The sequence below is a fragment of the Dipteris shenzhenensis genome, chromosome 13 (genome assembly GCF_047967505.1).
Source record: "Dipteris shenzhenensis isolate YYH24624 ecotype China chromosome 13, Dip_SZ_1.0, whole genome shotgun sequence".
In the NCBI taxonomy this organism is placed as follows: domain Eukaryota; kingdom Viridiplantae; phylum Streptophyta; class Polypodiopsida; order Gleicheniales; family Dipteridaceae; genus Dipteris; species Dipteris shenzhenensis.
The window spans coordinates 54,671,094-54,689,972 of NC_141608.1; the positions used below are offsets into that span (position 1 = coordinate 54,671,094).

The following is an 18,879-nucleotide window of genomic DNA, read 5'->3' on the forward strand; positions in this document are numbered from 1 at the left end:
TACCCCTAACTCGTTTATGACTTGTTACTGTTTTTATAATAACATTAAACTATGATTACTTAAGGGATCCTAATCTAGGAGTGGATTACCCTCCCAATAATAGGTTTTTCAAACACACCTAATACTTGAATCTGGAAGGTAGTTTGGTTCTTTAGTAAAAGCGATAACAAGCCGAGGTAAGCAAACATTACCCGTCTACCCAATTGAAGCTATGATGTTCTAACACTTAGTTTCTCTTGGATGGTGGAAGGTAAGTTAACCTCAACCTTGGAGTTCGGACTTCCAAATGGATTTGACACTTGGACTTCTTGTCTACTCTTTGCTAATGACGGATAACTTCCTTCTTATTGTACATGTGTGGATTTACTCAAGATTTTTAGCAATTTAAGTACCTTTGCCTAGTAGTCTAAGGCTTGGGATAATCTACTTCTACTCAAATTTGCAATTAAATGGTTATTATTTTATTGACTTTATCCAAATGATGGAATTACCTGAAGCTCCCAAAAACTCACACCACATTACGAATAATTTAATAGTCGATGTGCTCATAGGTTTTGTTAATGTAAAGTTTGAAGATAGTAATATTTTTGAATGTGGTTGATAAATGTAATTACATTTGATCAATCCACTTGAACCCTTTTTTGTTTATTCATGTCATTCTTTTAAGTGAAGACCTTTATTTTGGTATTTGAAAGGATTGAAGATCCTAAAAATAGAATGCTTATGAAGGGCTTTGGAACCTTTACCTGTATTTCAATTCTAAAGGTTGCAAAAAATATAAAATGCTCAAATTTCTTTGAAATAGTCATCTTTTTATAGATCATTACTTTTGTGTTTATCTATTCGTCATTGGGTTCATTACTGCTATACTTGAAAGCATGTGAAGGGATTCGGAACCTTCAACTATATATCAATGCTTAATTTTTTTTTAATGAGAATTGACTTTTTATGGCTATTCAAAACCAATAGGGACATCTTTGGAGTGTGGATCTTTGATAGCATTTTATGAATGAAGATTCCTTCACCATCTCAAGTCCAACTTTCCATTTCTTAAATATATATCCTCTAGAATGGCACAATGCACCCAAAAGTTCCAATATTCTCAAATGTGATTGTTACCTATTCTTGAAAGATCCAAGAGCATGACCTTTGGATCCCTTGTAATTTAGCCAATCAAGTCATCCATTATCTTAAGAGATCAAAGGGCTATTAGATAATCTACATGGTGGGATAACGTTTAAAGCATGTGATGCTTCTCCACCTCTTTTTTACTCCTCTTTTGCACTTGTAGAGAATCTTTCTCAAGGACGAGGGAAAAAACTATAAGAGATAAAGTCCTATCACCTTTCTCTATAATGGGAGAGCATAGAAAATATGTTGAATTGCTTATGTGGTGTGTAAAGACTTACCATCAACTTATGAGAAACCAAGGGGTGCCTTGATTGAAATCTTTATTGTAGCAAGCTGCATTCAACTAGTACGATTTTGGGATGGTTAGGATTTTCTTGGCAATTGGGCCCACATTCCAAACATGTGTTGCCTCATACCACTATAAAAGAAAATCCGTACTAAATTACCCTCTTGAATTCCTAGAAATAAAGTTCATTACAAAACAAATACAATAGTCTACAAGATAACGAAATACTTACATAAATTCCTTACATAGTGTTAAGCTTAATGGAAAGTAGTATCTAGCCATAAAGGGTGGATCTCTTAAGACTTCAAATTGTTTTAAGAATTGCACGTTGAACCATCTGGCCTCTCTCTCTCCCTCTCTCTCTCTCCCAACATTTTCTTCTTTTGGACACAGCATTTAGATTCTCCCTTTTCTATCTGTAAAATCCATGAGCACTTCAATATCCCTCTCCCTATCTTACAACATCGCTTTACACTTCACATCCTCACTTTATCAAGAAGCCATTTTTAATTTACATAAAGAAAACAAAGTCGGAAGCTTTTCTCCATTGGCATTTCTAGAGTGCCAAATGTTACCTATCCTAAACCTCATTGCTTGAAAATGTTTCAATGCTTCAATTCAACTTTGCATCCAGCTCCAATGGGAAAACTTTGCCTCTATGGTTGAATGTCATGAAGTCCAGGTTCTCGGAGAGATGCATTATCCTGCATCATCATATATAAATAAATTCACTAGAGTTTAAAACATTCCTACCTTACAAATGTTCTGAAATGAAAATACCAGCTACACAATATGACATACGATCACTTGTAAGTAATAATGCATGTTAAAACACAGTTTCTCCCAGAATACTCCAAATCATTCAAGATGTGACACAGGCGCAAAGTTCAACAGCTCTTTTCTTATAGTGCAAGTTGGGCAACATTTCAAATATTTTCCTTTTCTACACCAGGGTTTTGCCACAAAGCTGGTGAGGCACCAGTGATTAGTTCATGTGTACTGCATATATTTTCGATGGCTTAGATATTGATCACATCTAAATCGAATTAAGACCGGCTCATACATTTTTACTTTAGCTCATACGTTTTACGAAGTCAATACTGCTCCAGCTTCGAGAGCAAATTCTCCAACTCGTTTGGAATGCAGCACTTACATGCCTAATACTGCTTTTGCACCTATATAAGCAGTCTGTCGGTGTGAAACTGAGATAAGCCTACAGTCTGTGCAAGACAATTGATCTAAGGAATCCATCACAATGTCCTCCTGAATGCATCCTACGAACTGGCAACAGAATAAGGCTGCTGCATGATACCAGCACATTACAAGGTGCATTACAAGATGATGCCCTGTCGGTTCTTGCACACCATAGGCCCTCCTTGCATCCAACATTGAAACCCCATGTATCAGAATGCATGATTGGTTGACTTCAATGTATACGTTGTCATCCCCTACAACCATACAAAAATTGTTTCCCATGTAGTTGAGTCTCATCCTTTCAGCCCCTTCGTCTCATACCACATTGGCCTTGTTAATCACTTATGTTGTTCTCCGCTCATGTCTTAGCTGTTTCTTCAGCATTTATCGCTACTCTTGCAGCAATTCTAACAGAGCATCAACACGTCCGCGCTCTTAGAGCATAAAGGCATTCCCCTGGTGTCAACGGATGCTCTCATAACGTGACTGGGCTACACATCAGAGCAACCTCTTGCATTTTATCCATTGATTAGATTTCCATTTCATGCCGAACTAAATGCTATCACTTCTTTGATGGTTCTTGGTGTATCATCATTTAACTCGACACTACAATCCACTTGCTGAATTATAAAGTGTCAAAGTATTTCATCATCCAATGACACCCCCATTGGGTAGTTTTAGCCTATTTCTATGCTCTCAGTACAAAACATCCAACCACTAGTTGATCTCCATATTTCCAATATGGAACTTAAACCACTATGTTAAGGATGACTATCATCATGGGTGAAGTCCGAAACATGTGTTTACCAGCTCATACTCTAATAATCCATGAAGCTATCATCAAGTAGCTCTCAACCAGCCCCAATCTTTGTTGCCCCACAAAAACACAGTTTATATATATTTTTATATACACGTCTCTCTCTCTCTCTCTCTCTCTCTCTCTCTCTCTCTCACACACACACACACACACACACCCACACCCACACCCACACCCACACCCACACCCACCCACACCAACCCACCCACACATGTATTATATATATATATGTGTAGACGCACGCGCGCGCACACACACACACACTTTTTTTTTTGTGAAAAGATTTTTCTTTTATGTTACAGAGTCACAATCCCAAAGCAGGATGTGCTCAAGTACATCAAGAGAAGATGTCAAGATATGACAAATATACATCATGATCAAAAGTCCATGTTTGCAAGCAATCAAAAAAAGATTGCTGCAAAGAGTGCTTGAAGAAAGAGTATAGGGGAAAAATGGGAGGCTCCACGGGCATTCTAGAAAGCACTACAACATACAACATCCAATTGTGCTTCACCTACAGCAGCCCCGCCACGGAGTGATAGTTTTAGAGGGAGAGAGTAGGGAGTAGCTCACTGTAGACACACACTTGTGGGGATAATCACAATGAGTGAGTGGTACCTCCCCAAGTACACACTTTTATATTATGGATAAGGTAGTAACCCTTAAGTACAGCTAAGTACAAATGTGTACTTAGCGTACTTAAGTGTCCTACACTAAAGTACAACATAAAGTACTATTTACATAGGGTGGCCAGTGCCTTTACCCCAACAACCTCCCACTTAAAGGCAGTGTGCCCTCAAGGAGAGAAAGAATATTGGCCTCAACCAATACCCATAAGAGATCTGCAGTGTGCAAACCTCTCTGCAGCTAACCCTTTGGTTAACAGATCTGCCGGATTGTCATCTGTATGCACCTTAACAAGCTGAATTTGCTTGTTTTCAAGCACCTCCCTGATGAAGTGATATTTCACATCTATGTGCTTCGTCTTTGCATGAAAGACAGGATTACGTGCCAACTGTATGGCACTCTGACTGTCACAATGCAACAATGGAATCTCCAATGGATAACCCAAATCTGCCACTAACCGAGATAGCCATATAGCCTCCTTGCATGCCTCAGTGGCTGCAATATATTCAGCTTCTGTGGTAGACAATGCAACGCATTGCTGCATTCTAGATACCCACGACACTGCACCTCCAGTGAAAGTGAAAACGTATCCGGTAGTAGACTTCCGGGTATCAGGGTGACCGGCATAATCAGAGTCTGTATAACCTTGCACTTTTGCATCTTGACTGCCGAAACATATACACAAATCTTGTGTACCCTTCAGGTATCTCATGATACCTTTCACTGCATTCCAATGCTTCTTGCCGTGGTTTGCCATGTATCTACTAACCACTCCCACTGCAAACGCAATATCGGGCCTGGTTGCAACCATAGCATACATGAGACTGCCACATGCTGATGCATACGGGATCTTTGACATCTCAGCTCTCTCAACATCTGTCTGAGGGCTGTCCAAAGCACTGATTTTCACATAAGGAGGCAATGGAGTACCAATACTCTTCCCCCCCTCCATGTGAAATCTCTGCAAGACCTTGCCAATGTATTCCTTCTGGGACAAGTATAGCATCCGCTTTTCGTTATCCCGAAGTATCCGCATACCCAATGTATGGTTGGCATCACCAAGATCTTTCATATCAAAGGTTTGGTGCAATCGCTTTTTTAAGGCATTCATCTCCTTATGAGATTTTCCAGCAATTAACATGTCATCCACATACAAGATGAGGATCAGTAAACTCCCATCTGAAGCTTTCTTGGTATATAAGCAGTGATCAATGTCACTTCTCCTGTAACCCTGGGTTCGCATGAATGTATCAAACTTATGATACCATTCCCTGGGTGCCTGCTTTAGACCATAAAGACTTTTCTTCAGTCTGCATACAAGCTTCTCTTTGCCCTTCACTGTAAAACCCTCTGGCTGCTGCATAAAAATTTCCTCATGTAAATCACCATGAAGAAATGCTGTCTTGACATCCATTTGGACCAAGTCCATATCTGCATGTGCAACCAATGCTAATACAGTTCTGAGTGTTGTCATCTTAACAACAGGAGAGAATATCTCGTCAAAGTCAACACCATATTCCTGCTTGAACCCCTTGGCAACCAGTCTGGCTTTATGCCTTGGCTTTTCACCAGGTGTGACCTTAAGTCGATAAACCCATTTGCATGGCAGTACTTTCTTACCAGTAGGCAAGGATACCAATTCCCAAGTGCCATTCTTGTGAAGACTGTCCATTTCAGACTTCATAGCAAGATCCCATTGAACCTTGTCTGCCCTCTGCCTAGCCTCTCTGTAGCATGAAGCTCTCCACAATCAGTGAGCATCAAATAATCAATGCCTGGAACAAATCTTTCTGGCTGCCGCGTCGGTCTGGTTGACCTTCTTACCCAATGACCATCGTCTTGAGCTGGCTGTCCAGCCTGTTCATCACCCAGATAAGGTGGCTGTCCCATGTCTCCTGGCTGCATTTGCATGTCAGGAAGATCACCTAACTGTGCCTCATCCATTGGGATGTCTTCTACCATACCTGGCTGTCCATTAGGACCTGCTGCAGCATCATTTAATGGCTGGTTATGCTGCTGTTGTGGCTGATTTACAGCCTGTCTGTGTTGCCCATGATGCCTGTCATCATCAATAGTTACTTTTAAAGGTCCTTGCTGTACAACAGGTTCCTTGAACATGATGGTTTCATCAAACACGACATCATTGCTGCGTATAAGCTTTCTGTTCTTGGGATCCCAAATCCTGTAGCCCATCTCACCTTTGTCACCGTAACCTAGGAATATGCATTTAAGAGACTTTGGATCCAGTTTAGTTCTGTCCTCCCTGCGTACATGCACATACGCGACACAACCAAAGACCCGTAGGTGTTTGTAAGACGGAGGCTTACCCGTCCATGCCTGTTCAGGAACACCGCCACATAGTCTCTTGTTTGGTGACCTATTAATAAGGTGCACAGCTGTCTTTACAGCTTCAGCCCAAAATGTGTGGGGCAGTGCAGCATGTGACAACATGGATCTGACTTTCTCTTGAATGGTCCTGAACATTTTTTCAGCGGTAACCATTCTGTGGAGGATCATATGGTGCAGACAACACCCTTTGAATACCCTTTGCCTCACAGAATTCCTAAAACTCTTTGGACAAATATTCTCCACCATTGTCAGATCGTAAAGCTTTCAGTTTATTGCCTGTCTCATTTTCGACCAGTGCAACAAACTTAGTGAAAGCCTTGAACGTGTCACTCTTCTTTTTGAGAGTGTAAACCCACACTTTGCGGGTGGCGTCATCTATGAATGACAATATGTACTTAGAACCTCCTAAAGAGAGTGTAGGCATCTCACACACATCTGTATGTACAAGCTCCAAGAGCTGTAATTTCTGATCTGACCTTCTCTTATGAGGTATTTGTACTTGACGACCGTAGAGACAAAATTCACATTTCTTTAAATCTGAAAATTTTAGACTCGGCAAGTAACCAAAATGAGCCAATTGCTCCATTCCCTTAATACTCATATGGCCAAGCCGGCTATGCCACAATGAAATCTTTGGCAGCTCGGCGGCATTTACATCGGAATGCGTACAATGTCCAGCATGAAGTGAGTACAAAGTATCAACCTTAGGACCCCTGGCAATAGCCATTGCCCCTTTGCTGATTTTCCATTTCTGACTGCCAAAGGTGGTCTGATAACCATCGTCATCCAATAAACCTGTGGAAATCAAGTTCTTCTTCACTTCAGGGACATGCCTGACTCCTTTGAGCATTAACTGTTGGCCATTTTCAAGAACAAGCCTGACATCACCTATGCCAATGATCGAACATGCATGGTTATCACCAAGAAAGACAACTCCCTTCTGCCCTCCTGCATATCTGACAAACAGATCTCTGTAGGGTGTAACATGAAAGGAAGCACCTGAATCTATAATCCAGGAAAGCATATCTGATCCATCACCAGCATGAAGTGTATGAGCCTCCAGTGTAGAGGTGAAACATATCTCACGTCCACTGTCACTGTCACTAACATAAGTAACATGCAGCTCCTCTTTTTCCTTGCTCTTAGACTTGCCTTCTTTGGCTCTTAGGTCGTTCTTCTTTTTAAAACACTTTTTCTCAATATGTCCCTTCTTGCCGCAATAGTTGCATACAAGATCACTTTTAGAGCGGGACTTGCTCCTTTCTCTTTCTTTGTCTTTTCCACGTGTTTTGGACCTGCTGCGTGCATTCAAAGCATTTGACTTCCCAATAGAATTGTTCTTTCTATTCATCTCTTCCTGTAGAAGAGCACTCTCCACATCTGCAAATAACAGAATGGCATTTGAGTTGCTGGTAAAAGTCCTGAATGTGTCCCATGACTCAGGTAGAGAACATAGGATGAGTGTAGCTTTCAGCTCATCATCGAGCTTCAACCCCTGGTTGATCACCTGGCTGAATATGCTGTTAAACTCAATAATATGAGTGGACATAGGTGTCCCCTCCTTCATTTGAAGACCAACAAGCTTTTTCAGCCAGTAAGCTTTTCCCGTGGCACTTTTCTTGGCATAAGTATCCTCAAGGCGTTTCCACATCTTCCACGCAGTAGGTTCATCCCTGATGCCTACGACCAGTGAATCAACAACTGTAAGCATAATGGTAGACATGGCCAAGTTGTCCATCTTCTCCCACTGCTCATCAGTAACGTTGGAGGGCTTAACACCCTTCTCCTTTATAGGTTTGTACTGGTCCTTTTGCATCAACACATTGTAGCACTGTGTCCTCCATATGTCGTAGTTTTTAGCTCCTTCGAGCTTCTTTATCTGGAACAAGGACGACACGTCGCTGCTGGAACTCATGGTAAAGAAAGAAGAGTTTGTTCCTCAATGGAACTGCCTGACTCCTTGAATGTATGTGCAGTGAAGCACAAATAAAAGATCTCTCCCGCAAGCGGAAGCTTCAATGAAAAGAACTCTGTTTTTGTGGCATAAACCACTCTTCCCCCTTGCTGCAATAAAACAGTACAGCTGTAATAAAACAGCCTTCGAACAGTCCAGCAACTTTATGGATTATTTTGGAGGCAAATGACACTGTTATAACAGTGATTACAGAACTGATTTGACTGCCATAACAGTTCCAAAACTGTCATGTAATATTCAGACCTGCATTATGACACGGTTGCCCCAAAAAAAAAAACTGCTGTAAAGTGACCCGTATTGACTTGGAACAGTCCTTCTACTGCAATTATACAGTATAGGATTGGAAGCCAACAAAAGCCCCTTGTTTGAACAGGGATTTTGAGGGATTTTGTCACAATTTTAGAAATGCACGGGTTCCAATGTAGAATGAGAAGAGCATTAGCTTCCCCCCAAACAGTAATACACTGGAGCAGGTGCAAAGCCCCAAATTTTAGAGTACTGCTGTGCTCTAGAATGGCATTTTTTACAACATTTTGTAGACTGCCTGCATTTACTGCATGTGTGGGTAACACCCCGGACTAATGCATCTGTTTCTGTCAACGAATAAGCATACACACTGCAAGTGACAATGCATACACCGCATCAAGATGGCATAGACTTCTGCTCAAGTAATAGGCATGCACACTGCAAATCTGTCAATGCATACGCTGTGTAACCCTTCACTGGCCAAGTGAATAACACCTGTCTCAACACTGGCTCATATGCCAATGGCGAAGTACAATGTTGTCCCGTGGACAACGAATAAACAGAAAAGAATTTCTCCTCAATGTATGAGCCCAGTGAGACTCAAAGATCCTCCTCGATGTGCGGGAAAGCACAAAAAATAAAAAATCTGCTGTCGAAGTGCAAGAAAAGAACAGCATGTGTGCCCTTGCACAGGATGCACCCGTACCCTGCGTACCTTTGCACGGTACCCTGCCTGTGCTGCTGTTCGTGGCGATGTGGCCGACGTATGTAGGCCTTTGGCCGAAAGTGGTCAGCTGCGGGGCTGCAGCTGACCTTGATCGGCTGTAGCTCGCCCACCTGCAGCTCTTACGCTGCAGCTAGCTCTTGATGCTGCGCCTTGCAGCTTCGTTCGCCCACGCCTCACCGCCGCTTCTCCGCCTTGCACACGCTCGCCCGGAGAGCTCATAGAACCCCTGTCAGCCGGCTTGGCCCTGGATGCGCAAGTGTCGAGATCGGAAGAGCGATGTGGTAGCCGAGTGTCAGCACTTGGCCGACGAAGGTGTCGGCCTTGTGGCCGACTGTGGTTGGCCTTGTGGCCGACTGCTGTCGGCAGCGAGCTGCAGCAGATCGCCTCGCGCCCGCGCCTCCTCGCCCGCCTTCTTGCCGTCGCTCGCGCGCGCGCCTCGCCCGCCTCTCACGCACAGCCTGCTCGCACCTTCTCGCGCAGCAGCTGAGTGCAGCTGCTTGATAATCTTCGTGCAGACTTTGCTGCTAGCCGTCGTTTGGAGGCCTGCGTCGAAGGCTGAGAGATGGCGACCGTTCTCACGCAGAGAATCCCGCGACGAAGCTAGTCCCAGCCACTTGGCTGAGGGAGATGGCTCGGTGAAAAGCCCGTGAGGATGAAGGATGATCAGAGGGGGGGGAGAGCCCGTTGGCTCTGATACCAGTTGATAGTTTTAGAGGGAGAGAGTAGGGAGTAGCTCACTGTAGACACACACTTGTGGGGATAATCACAATGAGTGAGTGGTACCTCCCCAAGTACACACTTTTATATTATGGATAAGGTAGTAACCCTTAAGTACAGCTAAGTACAAATGTGTACTTAGCGTACTTAAGTGTCCTACACTAAAGTACAACATAAAGTACTATTTACATAGGGTGGCCAGTGCCTTTACCCCAACACGGAGTTCCCCAGAAGGGGGGTCCAGCAGGTAGTATCTGATATCTAGCAGCAGCCAGAGGGTGAGCCTAGGGCTGGGTGGGCCTCTTGGGTGGCAGATGCAATACAGGATAGCAGCGAGGAGTTACAGTCCCAGGCCCTTTGGCGGAGACTCGCCCTTCAAGAGCACAAGAGAGCTCTCCAACGTGGCCTAGCATGCATTGAGAGACTTAGAGAGCAAGATCCTCAATGATCAATACGAGAGCGTGAGGATAGACCTCTAGGCCACAAAGGTCTGGCAAGCAAAGTTCTCGTACCGCTCCTCCAGAGCCAGAAGGGTTCAACAGGGAGACATGATGAGTAGGGAATTCTTTCACATAGTTGGGACAAGTTCGGCAATGACACAGCTTCAACGGGTTTGAGAGACGCACAAGGACAGATGCACATGGACCCTCACGAGATTCTTGAGATGACCACGGACTTCTATCAATAGTTGTTTCAGTTCAAGGAGTCGTCTCCCGCGATAGCCCGAGAGGTAGTATGCGATCAGGTTCCGACATGGTCCCGCCAAGCTTGAGTAGGCACTTAGAGGCTCTGTTCACCTAAGAGGCCCTTAAGGCCCTCCCACCCCAGAATTTCCCAGAGGAGGCCGGCTTGACCCTGGCCTTCTTTCAGAGCTTCTAGGAGCTTATTCTTATCCCTCTATAGCCAATGGAGGCCAATCACCTTACTGAACACCACATACAAGATCTTAGCCAAGGTCTTGAGCTTGCGGTTGAGACCAAGTCATTCACAATACGCAAACAGGTTTTGTTCAAGACCGCAGCATCTTGGACGTGGACTGGACCCGAGAGGAGTCACAGCCTTTTGCTATCCTTCTCTTGGACTTCAGGAAGGCTTATGACAAGGTGGAGTGGTGCTTAGTGGAAGGAACCATGCACAAATTGGGCTTCTCATACAGGTAGACCAAAGGGGTTTCAGCCATACGTTTTGTTCAGGAGCACAACATCTTGGACAACTTTTGGGAGGCCGTGAACTGGGCCCGAGAGGAGTCACAACCTTACCCTTCTCTTGGACTTCCAAAAGACTTATGATAGAGGGTGGAGTGGTGCTTCTTGGAAGGAACCACGCACAGATTGGGCTTCTTCGACAGGTAGACCAAAGAGGTTCCAGCCTTGTATGCAAGGAGCTCTAGTTGCTCACTAGTGGCCACACAGGAGAGGTCCTAGCACAACACGGATGCCCCCTTGCCACCTTTTTCTTTTCGTTGCCAAGGCGCTTGGGTATTTTTTGCACTCACAGGCCACAAGCCTTATTGGGATGAGGCTTCCGATCCAACAGGAGGGACAAATGCTGGACTTTGAGTTCGCAGATGACACCACCCTAAAGTATTGCAGATCTACTTGTAGTGACTCCAACTTCTTCACACGGACATAGGAGGTCTAGTGGATCCAAGACCAAGGGACTGCCTTCGGTTTTTGGTGGATTCCGCATGGATAGATAGCGAGATACCTTGGCTTTCAGGTTGATATCGATATTTTTGCATTGCAACAAAGCGCCCCCGTCCTAGAGAGTGTCGGCACAAGCTTCTGTACTGAAGCTCAGCCAAACTCTCCTTACCCAATCACCACAGCCTGATACGTTGCCTCCTGTTGGTGCTTTCATATAGGGTGTATGGCAAAGCTCAAGTGCTTGGTGTGCAACTTCTTATGGATTAGATCGGATGGCCAAAGCCAGAGTTACGTATTAGACGGCCACAAGCACAAGGTGGTTTGGTTATCATTGATCCGGAAGATTAAGCTAGTTATGCGAGGTCTTACCCAAGGCGCAGAGCCATAGCAGCTCCTACTCCAACGTGGGTTTCTCAAGAACACCTCTCGCATATGGCAAGAGTCACACGGATGGATCTTCTTAGACTCCCCTCTCACACAGAAGTGTTGAAGAAGTGAAAGAAAAGCATGAAGCTGAACATGAAACAAGAGAATGCGTATAGAATTAAGAAGGGTGAGGTCCATATGTAGACACCTCTACAAGAGCCACCAAGCTCCACAATCATCTCCTCAATCAGCTCCTAGAATCTCTCAATCATCCTATGTGGCATCTACCACCACCTAACAGTGCTTAAGGGCACCTAACTGTGCCTCTAGCACACACACATAGAACCCAAGGTGTGCCTGGGGCATACACCTTGAGATATCCCATCAAACCCCCCCTCAAGGGAATGCCTTAGGCTATGTCAAGGATACATCTAGTCTCATAGTTTCTCATGCCATCTCATGGTGGTCAAGAATAAATCTATGGCTAGGATCTCATGCGAGCAAGGGTTCCCAAGGGTGTGAAGTCAAACAAAGGGATACATAAGACCCTCCAATGGTCATCTTCCTTGCATGTACATGCACACAATGTCTGCAGGAGGTACCATGGAGTTAAACACATACACATGGCCTACATCATATGGTGACCAGAGGTTTTTACAAAGAACACAATAGTTTATTCCATTCATTTTGGAGGACTATCCAAGCAGAGTACCTTGACTCAACATAAAAGAGAGATCTAGAGCATATGTGGAGCTGGTTCAAAAAGCATAATCATCATAGGAGGCCTCATCTTGTGGAGGCACATCAACTGAAAGTAAATTGGCAGTTTCTGGTTTTGTAGTTGCTTCCTTTTTGGCCTTACAAAACTTTTCATGGTGATTGTTTTTGCCACAATATTTGCAAGGATTCATCTTGAAGCAATCTTTTGAGAGGTGATTAGTCTTCCCACAATGTTTGCAAGGTGGAAACTTGCCCATTTGAGTTTTTATGGCATAGGCTGTGTCATTCCTTGTGCCTTTCTTCTTCTTGAAGAAAAGTAATAAGACCTTCAAGAGTAGAATTAGAAAGATTTTTTAATGTGGTAACAACATGATCATAATCTTCAGGCATACTTTTGAGCAATACTGCCATTGCATCATTTGTAGTGATTGGAAAGTTGATAGAAGCAAGTTGAGTCATGAGACTCCGCATGTGATTGACATGGGCAGCCAAGGGAGTGCCACTAGCCATCTTCAATTCAAAGAAAGCAATCTTAAGTGACAATTTTGAGATGTGAGAGCTAGCACCAAAAATAATATCAAGCTTTTGCCAAGCTTTAGAAGGAGACTCCAAATCAGAAATGTGATGAATATAGTCATCTCCTAAGCCAAGAGCAATAATGCCATAGGCTTTCTCCTCTCTAGCAGGATCTCGTGCCGGGCGTGTAGGAGCTGAGGATTCTCCAGCATTAGAGGCTGTTGAAGAAGTTAAAGCAGGTTTGACAAGCCCCCAGAGGTTTTCCCTCATCAATGCAAACTTAACTTTCATCTGCCATGTGTGAAAGCCTTTACCATTGAACTTATCAATATTCAAGAAGGAAGCCATGAGAGGATCTAACCCAAAATGGGCAGTGTCTACTCTCTTACAAGGCTAGAAAAAGCTGAAAAGCTTCAAAGTACAAGCATTTGGTGTAGCAAAGACTTGTAACCAAATTCCATAAAAATCATAATGAAAATGATACTTCAACTTGCATGCTTCATAGAGGTGGCTAAATGAAAGTATTCCAAGCAAATCCAGGTATAGCAACCTAAAGAAAAGTTGTAGCCACAATTGTATTGATGCTATTCAACACTTTAAAACATCAGAAATGCCAAAGTAGCATCTAATGTAGCACCAAACTCACAACATTGTCAAAACTGTCCAAAACAGAGGCCTGATCTTGAAGGGCTTGTATCTCACTCTTCAAAGCAAAGAAAAGAGGGCTTTCTAGGTAGAAATAAAGCTGGTATACCAGAGAAGAGCCACTGAAGAGGAAAGGCGAAATGCCGCGTCACGTCGCCATAGCCAGGAGCTTGATTGTCAACTGGTTTTTCGTCTGTTTCTGCCTCCCTCGTGGACCATTTCACTTCAAATCTGGGCCGGGGCTAGCTCATGATGTTGTGCAAGCGTGACTTAGAGGAATTTCGAAGTGGTTGCTCCAGCAAGTCGTATTGCACGAAATGGCGTCAGGAAGAAGGCGACTGTTGCGCGGGTCTGTGGGCACCATTGCCTAATTGCTCTGACGTGAAAGGTCGCCCATACGAAGGGTCTCTCCAGCCAGAAGGACTCTGGGAATGGTTGCTTGTAGGTAGAGAACTCAGCCCTCCAAGTGGTTGGGCAGAAAGGGGCAAAATGGAGAGGAAGGTGGAGAAGACGAAGAAGATGACATGGCATAAATGGGCTCAAGGAGGATCATAGTGCTCTGATACCATGTTGAAGAAGTGAAAGGAAAGCATGAAGCTGAACATGAAACAAGAGAATGCGTATAGAATGAAGAAGGGTGAGGTCCATATGTAGGCACCTCTACAAGAGCCACCAAGCTCCACAATCATCTCCTCAATCAGCTCCTAGAATCTCTCAATCATCCTATGTGGCATTTACCACCACCTAACAGTGCTTATGGGCACCTAACTGTGCCTCTAGCACACACACATAGAACCCAAGGTGTGCCTGGGGCATACACCTTGAGATATCCCATCAGGAAGGGCTCCCCATTGACGTGGAAACTTTTCAAGGTATGGCAAACACTGGGACGAGGACTCATTACGACTCGACCACGCTGCAGGGAGAGTTTGAGCACCAGCCCCTTATCTGGAACCCAAAGATCCAGGATCAAGATGGTATGTTTGGCCAACAGCCCCATATAGGCTGGGGCACAACAGGACAATGTATTGGATTAAAGTTGGTCACCTCCTCACTTGTGAGCCCCCAAATGAGGAGTGCATCAAGGGGGTGGACCTAGAAGAAAGGGGGCTGCCACATGGGCAGCAAGCAGGCTGTCATGTGGACAGCACGTCTTAGAAGGATACCTAGCTGTGTGGAGCAGCAGGACAACATGGAACACTAGCGCAATGCGACATGGAAACCTCTGGGACAGATCTGCAGATGGCAGGCAAGAAACCCAGCACAGCCTCGACCTCAGCCTGCAGGTGTTCGTAAGTCCGTACACAGTGTTGACATCATTGGCCATCATTTGCGTACTATTCCTCAGGGGGTTTCTTGCTGATGTCTACTGCAGATTTGCGTACTATTCCTCTGGGACAGATCATTTGCATTACAGCTTATTGATGGACGAGCACCACTATTCCACTAGTGGCCGCTCTCTAACAAGATATCATCTACACCCTGCGAGCCACTTGTGAGGGTGGGTCTTTGGGTTCCAGAGCGACCGCCAAAAGGCGGGAGCGTTTCTACAGAGGCATGGCCTACAAGCATCTTCTACATTTTTACGACGCCAGGGATTCACTGGCTATATAGTCCTCCTCACTGGCTGTTAGCCCTCTTCCAAAGATTCCTTACGCACTGAGCTGGGTTCTCTGGAAGCAGTTTGGTCTTCTTTCAACCTGTTTTTCTGATGTTGTTTCCCATGGTCAACGCCTCAAGGATAGCTGACTTGTATGGCTGATTTTTCTAGGCATTAATAGAAAGTTCCTTTTTCTATTAAAAAAGGTTGAAAACAAAGCACAAGCAAGAGGAATGAATCTTTTGCAAACCTGTTTTCTTCTGAATCAGGTAATATTGGAAGGAAACGCCCTGGAACTCTCAAAGCAGCCCAAAAGCATAACGCAAGGCTAAAAACAATCTCGACGAGCACCTGCATGCAATATTAAATCTATCGGTTTTTTGCAGTTATGTACTCAAAATATAAATTTCCAATCCCGATTCTTATTAAGAGTAAACCACACGAGACCTGCTTTCTAGACCTGCATCAAAATACCTGAAAAGGTGGCCGAACAAACTCTTCTTCTCTGACCTTCAAAATGCCACGATCTGCAATTTTCAAACTAGAAATTAAGCACAGATCATTCTCAGCCTGACGCTCCAAAACTAACATCAGCACCCAAGTAAAATTAGTCACAGAAGGAGGAAACTGAAGTCCACCCCATGAGGCAGGAATGAAAACAAAGCACATATGAGAGAAGAGACATACATAAGTAACTTGGCTGATTAGCTGCTGGAGTATCTAGGCAGGCATAACATGATTACAACTTGAAGCAGTCAAAACAACATTGCATAATTTCAGCCAAAAAAATGCAAGTAAACCAGATCTTGGTATTCCAATCAGCATTAGCAACTAGCGATGCCATGCAGTAATATTTGGAAAGGGTGGCTATTGCACATCTAAGACAAAGCAGGAGTGTTATTTGTATGAAACAGCCTCGGAGACAGAAAAAGTGTACAAACGTGAACGATGTTTGTCACGCATCTGCCAAATAAGTCGCCCTTAAATTTGTCACATCAACTCGGTCTCTTACCATCTTAAATAAGGTTAGTTTCTTACACTATTGTAAAAAATATTCGAAAGAGTGGCAGCCGAATGGGGTTGCGTTAGTAAAAACAATTTGGACAGGCGGAAGGTCTTCCAGTGAGGGACTAGCTGAGAAGTCATGCAACGGAGTAGTTATATGCAAGGGCATAGTGTACATCGCAAAGCTTCATTTCTGCAGTGACGGTAATGAAAACCTTGAAGCTATGATCCCGCGTTTGAAATGAATGACCAGAACCAAGATAGGCATGACGGGAAGCAGAAAGCAGCACCGATCACAGAGGTACCCAAACAGGTCAAGATTGCAGTCACAGAGCGACCTAAAATGAAGAGTGCCGGATTCCAAAACAAAAGTCCGGAGGTGCTTTGTGATGAGGGGGAGGATGCTTACAGTGTATGGTGGAGAAGGCAGCGTGGCCAAGGACCACCAAACCCAGCAGGCCGATCAGCAAGTCCATCCCCATCCCTGCTTGCTTTTGCTTGCCTCACGCCATCTCTTGTTGTTACAGCCCTTTAATAAGTGGGTAGCTTTCCTTTCAGCTCTTATTCATGTCCTAAACGCCATAATTTGTCCACACACCCTCATATTTTGTCCTAGGACACACTCTCATACTTTGCAAGTTTACGACACACTCTCATACTTTGCAAAGTGTACTCACTCCAATACGTCCATGGTGGTGAGTTCGAGAAAGAAAAAAGTTGTCTACTAGTATGGTCAAGACTCGGAAAAGTGTGGACAATACTCAAACTGGGCAGCTTCCCTCGCACTCACCTCTTCTTTTCCCTTGGCAAAGTTTTTACTTTTTGGCCTGCCTTTTTCTCGCTCTTTTCCTCTCCATGTCCCAGCTTACTATTTCACTCCCTACTTTTCCTCTCTTAACTATTGGTGGACTCCCAACTTACTATTTCACCCATAGGCATTTGAATGACAAAAGTCATTCAACTTGTTTACCTTAGAGCCGCCCACCCATTCCATTTTCTTTATGGAATTTATGTGAATATTTCACAGTTTGAGTCTTCGACCCATGCGAGAACGCGAGGAGTTTTCATCATTTTTGAAAAGGTTTGCGCTTTCTACCCTTTGGAGGCTAGGGGTAAGTGCCATACCGACGCTAACCAAGTATCTAAGATAAATTGCTGGATAGATTGCCTCATGGGACAAAACAACGGAATTTCGCTTGGGAAGCGCTCCCACAAGCAAGTAAGCAAAAGTTGTGTGTAATCGATAGGTCGCTTGCTTATCCGGATAAATTGCTAGCATACAAATGTGGTTTAGACCCACTTGATGATGCCAAAAGTTGTTTCGATATATGTTTTTATTCAATCTCCCCTACCAAAAAAAAAAAGAACGGGAGAAAATTCGTCATTTCGAGAATCTATCAAGCCTTCACACCCTGAACTAAACTTAGCATAGTGCTCATTTAAAAAATCTCCAACAGACCAAGGGGATCTATAGCACACCTCCTGTGCTTCCCTTCGGAGTGTAGCCACTCAATTGACATGACAACCAAAGCTGGACCCTCATCTATTAAGCTTCTCCATAGTCCATTGTCCTTTGTATGGACCGAGGTGTGCTGGAGGGCACGAGGGCAGCAAGACGGGTTGCATGGTGGATGGTATCAAAGGCAGGCTAACAGGCCTGGAGCTACTGGCATCCTCATTCGAAACACTTCTTCTAGTTTTGATGGACATAAACATCATGAATGATCATGATGTGATCTTCATCATCATAGGAGTCTCAAATTTCCTCTACCAAGGCTTCATTCCAAACCTGTTCCTACAGTAGTTTTGCGAACTTTAGGAGCTTGGTGCTCCTAAGAAACCCTTTGATGATGTCGTTGCTCCTAAGAATCCCTTTGATGATGTTGTTTGCTAAAGTATGTGATTGGATGTGGGGGCGAGACATGGGAAGGTGCTTTGTACCTCTTTTGATGATCGTTGCATGCCCTAAATTCCTCCATGATCACAAACACTGTATAGAACACAACAAATGAAAGTGGCAATGGAAGCAATCAGAAACGAAGATGAAAAGGGCAAGTAGACTAAGGGAGTGTAAGAGTAAGTGACAAAGATGACAGAAAGCTAGACTTAACTATAAATGACCATTAGCTAAAGATGGGCATCCCATCACTTGAATGGCTACATGATTTAGTAGAACACCCCCTTCTTCGATATGATCAAACAAAATATATGCCCCCATAATGCTCAAATTGCCACGTGACTGCATGTAGCACATCCCTTCTACTATCATTAAATAGTTGACTGGCATTCGTTTGGCACACAATCAATGAAGG

The 18,879-nt window shown here is 44.0% G+C and overlaps 1 protein-coding gene across 1 annotated transcript; it reads right to left on the reverse strand.

The window, feature by feature from the left end:
- Positions 1-1,686: 1,686 nt before the first annotated feature.
- LOC147895598 (membrane magnesium transporter-like) lies at positions 1,687-17,269 on the reverse strand. Its single transcript, XM_087384044.1, has 4 exons — positions 16,977-17,269; positions 16,037-16,089; positions 15,813-15,913; positions 1,687-2,121 (listed from the first exon to the last, which is right to left on the reverse strand). The coding sequence occupies exons 1-4, from the start codon at positions 17,047-17,049 to the stop codon at positions 2,031-2,033; spliced, it is 318 nt and encodes a 105-aa protein (XP_087240170.1). The 5' UTR covers positions 17,050-17,269; the 3' UTR covers positions 1,687-2,030.
- Between the last annotated feature and the right edge of the window lie 1,610 nt (positions 17,270-18,879).

What these genes read in the sequence shown, in the direction of transcription:
- LOC147895598 (XM_087384044.1), bottom strand. Translation starts at nt 17,049, where the DNA reads ATGGGGATGGACTTGCTGATCGGCCTGCTGGGTTTGGTGGTCCTTGGC. An exon ending in TGCCTTCTCCACCATACACT is followed by an intron (nt 16,090 to 16,976) that starts GTAAGCATCCTC and finishes TGAAAATTGCAG; the next exon opens with ATCGTGGCATTTTGAAGGTC. An exon ending in CCTGATTCAGAAGAAAACAG is followed by an intron (nt 2,122 to 15,812) that starts GTTTGCAAAAGA and finishes ATGATGATGCAG; the next exon opens with GATAATGCATCTCTCCGAGA.